This window comes from Lemur catta, chromosome 2 (genome assembly GCF_020740605.2).
Source record: "Lemur catta isolate mLemCat1 chromosome 2, mLemCat1.pri, whole genome shotgun sequence".
NCBI classification, from domain to species: Eukaryota; Metazoa; Chordata; class Mammalia; order Primates; family Lemuridae; genus Lemur; species Lemur catta.
The window spans coordinates 22810091-22822408 of record NC_059129.1 but is presented as its reverse complement, the minus strand read 5'-3'; the positions used below and the strand labels follow the sequence as shown (position 1 = coordinate 22822408).

The window sequence follows — 12318 nt, the reverse complement described above, 5'->3', positions numbered from 1 at the left end:
CCACCCCGTTTCCCCAGTGATAATTGTTTTATCTGCTGCTATAATGAGCACTTTAAAAATGATGCCTAATCCTCATGGTAACTGGGGTGGGTGCAGGGGCATGGCAGTGGCATTGTCCTCCTCCTACTCGATGGCACCACTGAGTAAGGTTAAGTGAGCACTTGGAGTGGCAGGGCCAGAATTGAGGCCAGCACCTCTCTCCCATCACGGGACTTAGAGGATGTGTTATCTGTACAGCAAGTTAAGGTTAAGTTGCGATGCTATATACCTGTGGCCTGGGTCTCTCCACACAGAGGGTGAAGGTGATACAGGACCCCCCTCAGGATATGTTGAACAGTCTGTCTACACTGCTGGCACCTCAAATATGGACATCTCTGGGCGCTTGTTGCAGAAAAATATCAGCCTTCATTTATTGAGTGCAAACATTTTCTCATTTAATTTTTATAAAAATCTGGCAAGGTCTTTGTTTTTCTTTTTTTAATGAAGAAGGGAGGCCAGGACCTGCTCAGGGTCATGCAGATTCCTCTGGTCCTCATCCCTCACTCCTGCCACGTGATGGTGCACCTCTAGTTTGTGGTCTGGCATTGGTTTTTTACTAGTGCTAAAAATTTGTTACAACTATATGGTTATAATCATTCCATACATACAATGTTGTGTCCTGCCTTTTTTTTTTAAACTTAGCATGACATAAGCACTTTCTGCTTTCTTAAAGAGTTTGAACCTGTCATGGGTGTGGCTGTCATTCCATCAAACAGATGTACATTGGTGTGCTTATACTTGCCCCTGAGTGGGAAATGTAGGGTGTTTTCAATTTTTGCTATTGCAATTAATGCAGTACAAAGCTTTGTACATAAAACCTTTTCTTTTTCAGAATTATTCCTTAGGATAGATCCCTAGATCTGACTGAAAGGCCACACACCAGACAGAAACTGTCCCAAGCTGAGGAATGGGACTCGCCATTGACACTTCCTGAGCAAAAAGAATGTTGAAAGCCCCTTGATACCAGCGTGGGGGTTAATGAAGGATGGAGGATGATACTGTCCTTGGTGCCGAGGGTCTCCTGAGGCTTTGAGAAAACCCCTTGAATAAACTGGAGAAGAAGTGCACTGGGTCAGGGCTAGAGGATTTCCTCCTAGAAGCGTAGAAGCTGCTGGAGACCTGGTAATTCAGAATTGTTTTCACGTAGCTGTAAAATGTGACACGTGTTTAAAGCCAGGGATGACTTTTCTCTTTCAAAATAAAGCTAACAGTAGTTTGCATTTTTTCCTAAAATACTTCAGGTAAATGATAGAAGAATTAGAATTCATATTCTGGCCTCAGATAACTACATAGATTTCCTAAGATAGGAAAGGTAGATTACTATGTTAGTAACAAGAAACATTTAAGGGCCGGGTGCAGTGGCTTACACCTGTAATCCTAACACTCTGGGGGGCTGAGGCAGGAGTATCACTTGAGCTCACGAGTCTGAGACCAACCTGAGCAAGAGCAAGACCCTGTCTCTAGTAAAATAATTTTTTAAAAATTTGCCAAGCAACTAAAAATAGAAAAACTTAGCTGGGCGTGGTGGGGCACACCTGTAGTCCCAGCTACTCAGGAGGCTAAGGCAGAAGGATTGCTTGAGCCCAGGAATTTGAGGTTGCCGTGAGCTATACTAACACCACGCACTCCAGCCTGGGTAACAGAGCAAAAAATAAATTAATTTTTAAAAATAAGAAAGAAAGAAAGAAAAGACATATTTAGGGCACTGGTAATGGCCAAGCTGGCTCTTCACTGTCTCTGAATAACCACATGCATTTCAGGTCCAGGCCAGGTTACATAGCAAGACGTTAGCCGTGCAAGAGCCATGGACAAAGCCGTTCAGGTGAGGAGAACAGCAGGAGCAAAGACCCCCGTGAGGGGGAGGGTCTGGCGTATTTGCAGGCAGGCGGCAGAGGAGGCAAGAAGACCAAAATCTAAGCTCTGTACCTCAGTCCAGTACAGAGGTGATCTGAGCTGAGTTCTGGATCCCGACAGGAATGAGTGAGTTGGAGGTGTATTTTGGAGGTAGAACTGAAAGGACGGTAGGAACACAGGGGAAGGAGAAATTAGGGTTCTGTGGCTTGAGCAGCTAGAGGGTAGTTGTGTCCTTCAGTGATGCACGGGAGACTGGGAACAGCTATATAGAGAGGTCAGGGGCCAACAGTTGTGTTTCAGACGTTTGTGTAGGACGTCTTTTAGACATCCGAGTGGAAATGTGGAGTGGCCAATGAGCTGGACAAGCCTGCCATATAGAGAGCCATCCTGCTGGAGGGAGAGCCAGACAGGGCCCCTGCCATGGAGGAGCCTTGGGGCCGGGGCACTTGGGCTCGGGGGGAACAGGCTGCATTCTGTGATGATCAGGAGTTGAGTTGCTGTTTCTGCCTGGGGGGTCAGAGGAACCACATAGAAGTGACTTTCCTGTTGGAGCTGAGGCAGAGGAGCAAGGAGGGGCTGTCCAGAAGGGGACACGGTGTAGAGTAGAGAAGAGCGTGCTTCCAGGGCAATGAGGAGGCTGGAAGTTTCAGAGCCCGTGCGTGAAGGAGACGTCCCTGGTGTGAAGAACGTGTCCTGTAAGCAGCAGGAAGTCTGTCCGGGGTCGTAAACAGGAGACTGATGTATCTAGTGTAGTTTTTCAGAAGTTTTCTTGTGGCGGCAGTTTGAACAAAGGGCTGAGGTGAGAAGAGATCAGAGGCAGGGCCACCTGTAAGAAGTTGGCAATAATGATCCTGGCAAGAGACAGCCAGGACCTGCGTGAGCCTCGCCTCCACTGAAGACAGTGTCCTTACCATGGCTCTCAGGCTGCAACACAGAGCCGCCTTGCTCGCCCGCCCTGGGACTCTGGCAGCTTAGCAGAAAGGTGGATACGAGGGGCACGGCCTGGCCCTGTCGATCCAAGCTGTCCTACCAAGGGCAATTCTAAAGACACTCTTATGCCCGTGAGACCAGTTAAAAATGCCAGCACTCACAGATCGCTCGTTCTCTCACTTGTGTTCTTTCTTTCTTTTTTTAATTGCTCCCTGTAAGAGCACAATTCCTCTGACAGATTCTATGACAGGGATGTTCTCTCACTTGCTTGATTTTTGTAGTCTGTTGCCATCGTACCTACAGCTAAGGCCTTAACAAATAATTGCACATCTGGTGACCACTTAGGCTCCCAGCGGTGCGAGGCAAGGAGGTCTGTGCAGGGGCTCCCTGGTCAGCTCTCCTGCCACTGACGAGCTTCGCCTGGGTGCTCCTGGACATACCAGCAGCCTTGTTACACTTCACTTGTCTCCTCGGTGCACTCTTGGTGCACTCTTACTGCCTGCTTGGCCAGGCCACAGTTTCCCTCTTCTGCACCACCCTGGGGCTAACGGATTTGCCCAGAGTCGTGTCGCTAGATGGCAGCAGAGCAGGGCCTGGCTGAAGGCGCGCCACCCATGTCAAATGCTCATCCCACCACTCGTCAGCTGTGTGGACACCCCACACACACCACACTTCCTCACTGTGACTCGGGGAGGTGCACTTGCCCTCCTGAAGGATTTGTTAGAAGGACTAACTAAACGACTTGGTAAGTGAGGTGTTTAGTCCATAAGCACTCAATAAGTGATAGCTGTTGTTGTTACGCATCCCACTATATCTAATCTCCCTGTGCGTACATTTTACAACTTTAATCTTTAAAATAGCCTATACCTGTGGCTTCCATAAATTTCCTTGTTGCTCTGCTCAGGGCCATTCCCAGTCCCTGGGAGGTCAGAGCTGTTGGAGGGCACCTGATAAACCAGCCCCATCCCCCACTTCTTCTCCAGGGGCTCGGCCTCCTAGTTTCAGTCCTTTCTTGCATAGCGTTCTCTCAGGTCTCTGCCTTTCCATTTTCCTCTTAAATTACCAAATCCAGCTTTCACTGTGTTCCCTGGTGAGCTGGTGTCCAGAAATACACTCTCTCACCTTCTATGTGAGGAGCAGCCTCTCCAGCTCATCTTCCTGCTGCAGAGCCCATGGGGCAGGAGTTCCTGGAACTGCGTTTGAAGGGCAGGAGGCACAGTCATGATGGCAGCTGTGGCAGGGCAGCCGCTGACATATACTAGTCACCACTGTGTGCCAGCCTCCTAAGAAATGCTCCCCCTCTGTAGACAGTGAAACTGAAGAGGTAGGGTCATTTCCCCAAGGTCACCATTCAGTAGGTGACCATGGTGGACTACCCAGACATGCGCAGAGCCAGTCTCCTGACCACCAGGTTATGTGGTGGTGCCAAGGTGACATGAATCTCTCTGAATCTCTTTTTTCTCTTCTATCGGCTGGGGAGGGGGACGGGTAGTGATGTAGTTCTGTCCTTGAAGATTGTTAGTTCCTTTCCTAGGGCCTGCTACAGGCCTTAATGTTCTGCAGATCCTATTTATGAAATGTGGATAAAATATTTACATTGCAGGAGCTCAGACACCATAAAGCTGTATTGGGTATTTCTGTGCACTTGGATGTTTAAAATAAATTGAAAGCCTTGTAGATGGCAGTAAAATGGGAAGACTTCTCAGGGTGGTTTTGTCTGTCTTGTGAGGAGCTAACAGTTACAGACAGCAGGCAGTCAGCAGAGGGCCCCAAAGCCTCACGAGTAAACCTAGATTTGGGCCCATGCCTGGATGTTTGCAGATTCCTATAGAGCTGTACTTTGGCTAAACAGGAGGGTGGCAGGCAAACCAGAGTGAGAGTGCACCTCCACCAGCAGAATGAAGATAGGGTTACAGGAGAAGGTAGAAAGAACACCAAGAACAGTTGTACAATCTGGTCACCTGATAGTGTTCCAGTGAAGGGTATAGGTGTGTGAGGACGGGGCTGGGGACTGTGTATGCAAACAGGGAACCAGGAGGAGAGCAAGACGCTACTTTTCCAGTTCCTTCACATTCAGTATCCCCCTTCCCCTGGCGTTTACTAGGCTCCAGTTCGGTTACTCTAATGGCCTCTGTATGTACAGCCCTGGGCAGCCCCTGCTTCCTGGGCTTTCCTGGGCAGCACTCTCAGGACTCTCCATAGCGAATGAGTACCAAGCTCAGGCCATGACTGCAAGGGGACACATCTGACTGGCTCTTGGCCTGCTCTGCCTGCAAGTGAATGGCAAGTTCCAGACATGTGCTTACTAGCTTCTTTGCAGTCTGAGGATCCTAACATACATGTAGAAGACAGACAGTCAAATACTTATGTGAAAATGCTTAGAACAGTGCCTTCGTAAGTGATTGCTATTGGCTGGGCATGGTGGCTCACACCTATAATCCTAGCACTCTGGGAGACTGAGATGGGTGGATCGCTCGAGGTCAGGAGTTCGAGACCAGCCTGAGCAAGAGTGAGACCCCATCTCTACTAAAAATAGAAATTATATGGACAACTAAAAATATACGCAGAAAAAATTAGCCGGGCATGGTGGTGCATGCCTGTAGTCCCAGCTACTCGGGAGGCTGAGACAGGAGGATCACTTGAGCCCAGGAATTTGAGGTTGCTGTGAGGTAGGCTGATGCCACTGCACTCTAGCCTGGGAAATAGAGTGAGATTCTGTCTCAAAAAAAAAAAAAAAGTGATTGCTATTATTAAAATCTACCAAAAGCTATATTTGCAGCCTTTAAATCATGGCCTGAATCCTATATTTCATTCCTTTTTCTTTTTCTCTATATTTCCCTTTTTTTTTTTTTTTTTCCTTTATAGGGGAAAGCCTGGGAAAATGGCCAGAAAGCCAAAAGAATATGGTTGTATGATTAGTGGTCCTGTCCCACAATGGATAAGACTTATCTTGCGTCCACCTTTAGTGAACATAAGTGCATTGCCCAGACCACCCATACAGCAGAGCATATTATGTCCAGAAATAAGACTACCACAAGCAATGGCTCCTGGGCTGATTTCACAGAAGCACATGCCGAGCAGTCTTTAAGTCATGCATTTTCTCTGAAATGAACACCTTGACAGTTTAGAAATAATGCCAGTAGAAAATAAGATCGTTTCTGCTTTCTATCCCATATAAGCCATACATCAGAGTGCCCTAAAAACAGTAGTGGAGTGTGTGAGGTCTATAGTGGTATTTTACTTGGGTTAGGCCAGTAGGTAGTCTTCTTAAGAAGGTCATTTCACATGGTTGGTTTGGTTTGGTTTTTAAGGAATAATAACCCCTCCCCGCGGGAAATGATAGGCCTTTGATGAGGTTATATCCGGCATTCACTGGTCCCATTTTGGAGCACTGCAGCTGGACTCACACCTGGTCATAGACCCAGGGTCAGCCTTGAATACTAGCGAGGGACAATGGCTAGAGGGGAAGTGCTTGGAACCTAAGGCCAGTGGCTTTTCTCTATGTCATGGCTCAGGTTGTATTGTGTGTTTATGAGCCTTTTTCTCCCAGTTGTTCGGCCTGAAATACCATCATTCCATAAGAATGGAGACATAGCTGGGACCAGCTTTTTGGGCCAGCAGCTGCTTTCCCCAATTGTGTACATATTGTCCCTCCGGTGCCCTCTCCCAGTGTGCAGACATCATTTGGGTGCCAGGAGCCCCATGGGAGGCTGTGGGGAAGCAGAGGGCACCGGCTCAGCCTGAGCACTGGCTGCAGGGGCTGCTGGCAGGAAAGCCCAGCAGCTCTTCCAGTAGGTAGGGTTCATCTTGATTCCAGGGAGTCATACTTTATGCACCTGCTGTCAGCACTTTTAACTGTCAGCTGTGTTTTATGTTAAAAGTTTGCATAAAAATGTGAGGTGTGTAACTGGAGAGAAAGGAATCTCTTTGGAATGAAAAGAGCTGAATAGAGGTGGCACTATGAGCATCATGATCTCTCTCCTCCAGAGCCTCAGAGTTTTGTCTGTGCTAGAACCTAGAGTCAGTCTGTCTGTGCAAGGCTTTAAGAATTGAATGAGCTGGCTGGGTGTGGTGGCTCACGCCTATAATACTAGCACTCTGGGAGGCCAAGGCGGATGGATCGTTTGAGCCCGGAAGTTCGAGACCAGCCTGAGCAAGAGCGAGACCCCGTCTCTACTAAAAATAGAAAGAAATTACTTGGACAACTAAAAATATATAGAAAAAATTAGCCGGGCATGGTGGCACATGCCTGTAGTCCCAGCTACTCAGGAGGCTGAGGCAGAAGGATTGCTTGAGCCCGGGAGTTTGAGATGTCTGAGCTAGGCTGACACCACGGCACTCTACTACCCTGGGCAACAGAGTGAGACTCTGTCTCAAAAAAAAAAAAAAAAGAAGAAGAAGAAGAAGAATTGAATGAGCTTATGACTGTAAAGCACCGGGCACAGTAACTAGCATACACCAAACACATAGTCAGTGGTACCTTTCACTACTACTTTCCATGTCATTGTTTTAAAATAAAAAATTAACCTTTTAAATTGTGGGAGTTCTGCTGTAGGTACATTTGAGGCTGCTTTTCCCAGCAATTTTGGCAGTAACCATTCTGCATCTATATTGGCTTTAAAGAGTCCTGGTTTGCGCAGCTACAAATGAGTAAGCCTCACTTCCTCTTTGGGCAATTTCCCCAAGAATTCCTTGCCCAGCTGACTTGACTTTTCTTTTTTTTTTTTTTTTTTTTTTTTTTTTGAGACACAGTCTCACTCTGTTGCCCAGGCTAGAGTGCCGTGGCGTCAGCCTCGCTCACAGCAACCTCAAACTCCTGGGCTTAAGCGATCCTCCTACCTCAGCCTCCCAAGTAGCTGGGACTACAGGCATGCGTCACCATGCCCAGCTGATTTCTTCTGTATGTATTTCTAGTTGTCCATATAATTTCTTTCTATTTTTAGTAGAGACGGGGTCTCGCTGTTGCTCAGGCTGGTCTCGAACTCCTGAGCTCAAATGATCCACCTGCCTAGGGCTCCCGGAGTGCTAGGATTACAGGCATGAGCCACCGTGCCCGGCCCCAGCTGACTTTTCTTATAGGCTATGATGACGGAGGGCGGGGGGGTGGGGGGGAGCGGGGGAGGGGGGTCTCTGAATCTAGCCAACTGGAGGAATTTCTTCAGACCTTCAATCCAGACCGTGGCCTTGGCCTCAGCCTCGGCCTCCTGTGCTCCCTCTCTCCTCCCTCCAGACTGCCTCAGGATAAGTCAGCCTCACCCTACCTTCACATCACCCCATTAGAGCCTGCAGTGGCTCTTAGAGCCCTGGGCTTTTGTCATTCTTGCTAGTCTGGCCCCTTCCTCCTTATTTTGTCACAAAGAAAGCCAGTCCCCCATCTGTCTGCCTCTGTTCCCACAGGTGCTGTCACCCATCCTCCCCTACACTCTGCACATCGTGTCCTACTGTGCTGTCTCCACAGAGCCATCCCCAGCCCACACCCCTCAGTTGAGCCTGTCCCTGGACAGCAGCTGCTGTGACAGGGCCACAGTAATTACCATCGGCAGGCAGGACAGTGGACAGGCAGGTAGGCAGAGGCCATGTTTTACACTTTAGGGCTTCATAGAAGAATCTCATTAACCACTGAGCTATTAAACCTACTTTCCCTGCTCCAGGTGGTGCTGCTGAACAAATGCAGTGCTGCCCGAAGGTGGGGCATTTGGTGTCATGGAGGACAGACACATTGGTCTCGGGGGTCCAAGATAGAGTGGTGGGAATGCCCAAGCTGTGCGTGTGTGTCCCCATCCCACCTTGAGTGGTGGAGAGAGAGACACTACGCCAAATCTCTTGTTAACACACAACACACCTATAAGTCATAGTTTCTGGGGCTTCAGCCCCAGAAATCTCGGCATTTTTGTACATTTTCTGATTCGAGGGATTCCCCATGGTCAAGCAGTAGAACCCAGAGTGAAACTCAAGCACCTCTGGCCAGTGGGGCCCTTTAGCAGTGTCCTAGGAGCATGCCCCTTGTGCCCCAAAGGGCCTTGGCTTCTGGCCTCCCACCTCCCCACAGCATTCTGTTGCAAATCGCAAGTCCTCACTCACGTTCATCCTCCGCCTTACACTGCCTGCCTGGATGACAACAGCCTCCTTTATGGACTTCTCTCTTCCCGTCCTGTGCTGCATACTGGCATTGGCGTGATCTTCCTAAAGGACAAACTAGACTGGGTGATCTCCTGTTTCAGACCCTCCAGCAGCTCGCCATTGTTCTCAGGGCACTCTGTAGGATGCCATGTACATCTGGCCTGGCTGCAGTCAGCTTCAACAGGCTTCTCTACTGCACATCTTCCTCCTACCCTCAGCTTGTTCCAGACATACATGACCTGCACTTGTGCACTAGCCGGGCTTTCTTCTCCACGCCCTACTTGTTACACCTCCACCCTCTCCTGGATGACTTTCCTTACCCTTCAAGAATCAGCCAGCCCTGTTCTGCATGCAGCCTTCCCTGAATTCACCCCACCCCTGCCTTGAGCACCGAGAGCACTGTGGGGCCTGACTTCTTCCTTGTCTCTGCACTGCACTGGCCAGTCCCTGAGCAGAAACCACTTCTGTTAACTACCTGCCCAGGACCTGGCACGTACATTTGTTCAAATGAACAAGTGCGTATGTCATGAGGAGTGGCCACTACTGCTCCCTGCAGAAGTCTGGTTTGTGAAAGGACAGCCCTCTTCAGGAAGGCCTTTTCTAAGCAATAGTAGCCGGGAAATCTTGTCCTTACCTTTTCGGGAGAGCCTGAGGGCAGGGAGACGGGGATGGAGCATTCTCTTAATGGCACAGGAACACTGTGTAGAATACTTCTCCCAGGATGGTGGAAGGTGAGGGTGACAGGGAACTGGCAGGGAGGGTGGCAGCTCCCTGGATGAATGTGTGGACACATCTTAGCTTAGAGCCCAGGGTGCAGATTGCTTCTTTGGTGCCTGCTATGCCTAGTCTTAGACCTGATCTGTTATGTGCCGGCCTGGTTGTAAACTGATCACCCGAATGCACCCCCACACAGCTCATAGCCAGGTTTGCTTGATCCTCACCAACATTATAAACAACCTTTTAGTTAGCTACCTATACATAAAATCAGATTTGAGATAAAATTCCTGATTTGTGGCATCTCATAAATCAAAAGCTCTGTCAAACTGAATCCCATTTCTGCCTGGCAACTGTTAATCACCATGCTTGGCTGTTACATTTCCTAAGCTTGTTATCTGCCTCCCATGTGGGCATTTTGAGTTTCCAGCTCTTGGTCTAGACTGTAATCTTCTGAAAGTCAGGGACAGGGTACCATTCATGGTTTTATTTCCACCTTCCAACACAGTGTCTGGCTTGCTTGGTAAGTACGTGTTGAAATAGATTTAATTAGCCACACCTAGGTTATAACTTTGTTGGGTATGAGCGAGAGAATGTAGGTAAATAGATAAAAACTTTATTCAACATGTTTTGTGAACCCTGGAAACCTCTTTATTCCCAGATCATCAGTTGAGAGTCCAGCTCCTGTTGAAATTTGTCAATAAACTATATCTTCATACTCCAAGCACTACGTCATGTACGTGGTTTTATTCTAAAGGCTGGTTGCTTTGCTCCTTTTTATTAAATTTAACAAGCATAACTCTCCAAACTGGTATTTTTGTAAAGTGGGATCATTTGATACAAACATTACTAAAGACCAAAGCAACTGATAAAACTACAAGATTGTCATTTCCCCAAAATAAGCATGTATGTAAGGGGCAGCTTCTTCCAGGAAGCCATGTGCTCTTCTGGATGGAAAATAAATCACTGGCACTCTTGGTTTTCTGGGACTTGTTCCCAGTCTTTACAGCCTGTTTTCCATCTGTTCCCCAGAATCATGACTTGATGTCTCCAACGGATGACAACGATCAGAGGATGCCATGTGTGCACAAAGGGTTCAGGGCTCCTCCAGATCCACTACCATCTACTGCTTGATCATCAGTGAAGGACACTATGTTAGCTCGGTCGGCTATAGCAAAATACCACAGCTAGGGGGCTTAAACAACAGAATTTCCTGTTCTTACAGTTCTGGAGGCTGGAATTCTGAGATCAAGTTGTCAGCAGGGTTAATCTCTTGTGAGCCTTCTCTCCTTGGTTTGCAGATGGCTGTCTTCCTGCTGTGTCCTCACATGGTCTTCTCTCTGTGTGCACCTCCCTAGTGTTTCTTTGTGTTCAAATTTCCTCTTCTTGTAAGGACATCCGATTGTATTAGGGTCCACCCTCCTGGCCTCATTTTAACTGAATCATCTTTTTAAAGGCTCTATCTCCAAATACAGTCACTTTCTGAGGTACTAGAGTTCAGGGCTTCAGCATATGAATTTGAGGGGGACCCAATAACAGCCACAAATAAATGTGCCTTTTTTAGCATGTTTAATTCAGTTAGGAAAGCAGTATAAAGCAGAACAGTTATAACCGGCCTTACAGTTGAGCCAAAGACAAATCGATTGGCATCTTAGCAGATGTGTCCCTAAGTGTTTCTCAGGCTATCCAGCCATCGTACAGCACGTAGAGCAGCGCTGCTGAGCCCAAGTAGAGCAGCTTGGGGATCCTGGCAAGAGGCATGTTGCTTCTGGTGAAGTTTTATCCTTTTGACCATCTGTGTTATTTTGAGCAGTTGCTGTAATGAAAAAATTAAGAATGAAAACAAAGATACTAACAAACACCAGAACAGGCTGCCACTCCAGCAGCTCTCCACGGGGCCAAGTAGTTCATGGAATCACTAGGCCTTCTAGGGAAAGAGGGCATGGTGGTTCCCAAGAATGCTACAGACAACTCCTTATATGGCCAACACAAGTTTCCCCCTGGTGGGTAGGCCCCATCACTAGAACTGAGAATTTGAGCTATGAATTAAAGCTGAAAATACGGCTTGAAAAAGATGAGTGGGAAATCACTGGTGCAGTGTGTTATGAGACCCAGTTACATCACCTTAGTTGTACTTTTGCTTCCCAAGTTCACCTTAGGTTGTTGGACATGAAGAAACTAATGAACCAGTGTGGATGGGGATTAAGCATGCTTTGGGGTCAGGGTGATGAGGGAGTACCATTGATAAATATCTCCCTCATAAACATTGTGAGATAATGAAATCTCCTAAGGTTCGTTTTATACTTGAGTAACTATAGCAAAAATTTAAATCCAAGAATAAACAAAAAGAAAATAAGGGATGATCTATCTTCACCAGACAATCAGTGTAGCACTCTCCTCTGGTTCTGAATGTCTCTTGGCAGCTTCTCAGCCTGGCATTGGAGCAGTCTGCCTCCTGCATGGCTGGGTGTCCTCTGCCATTGGGAAGCAGTCACTGTGGTCTGGCATGTGTGTGCTCACTGTGAGCAGTTTACATACACAGGATCCTGAAGTTCCTGTGTCTGTGTTGTTTATGAGAATGCTTTCCAAGATGCACTGTCCACTATCTATTTTCAACACCAGTATTTGGCAAATTTGATACAAAGTTAGATCTTGATTGAC

General features: G+C 47.7%; 1 protein-coding gene across 4 annotated transcripts in view; it reads left to right on the top strand.

Annotated features, from left to right (window-relative positions):
* Nucleotides 1-12318, top strand: part of RNF216 (ring finger protein 216) — a 153050-nt gene that overhangs the window by 97033 nt on the left and 43699 nt on the right. Inside the window, exon 14 of one of the 4 annotated variants that reach the window (XM_045541259.1) lies at nt 872-1233. The exons of the other annotated variants lie outside the window; for them this stretch is intronic. Within the exon in view, the coding sequence (XP_045397215.1) occupies nt 872-889 (18 nt within the window). The 3' untranslated portion in view covers nt 890-1233. Of the gene's footprint in view, nt 1-871; nt 1234-12318 lie in introns of those variants that run through there. 4 annotated transcript variants of the gene reach the window in all.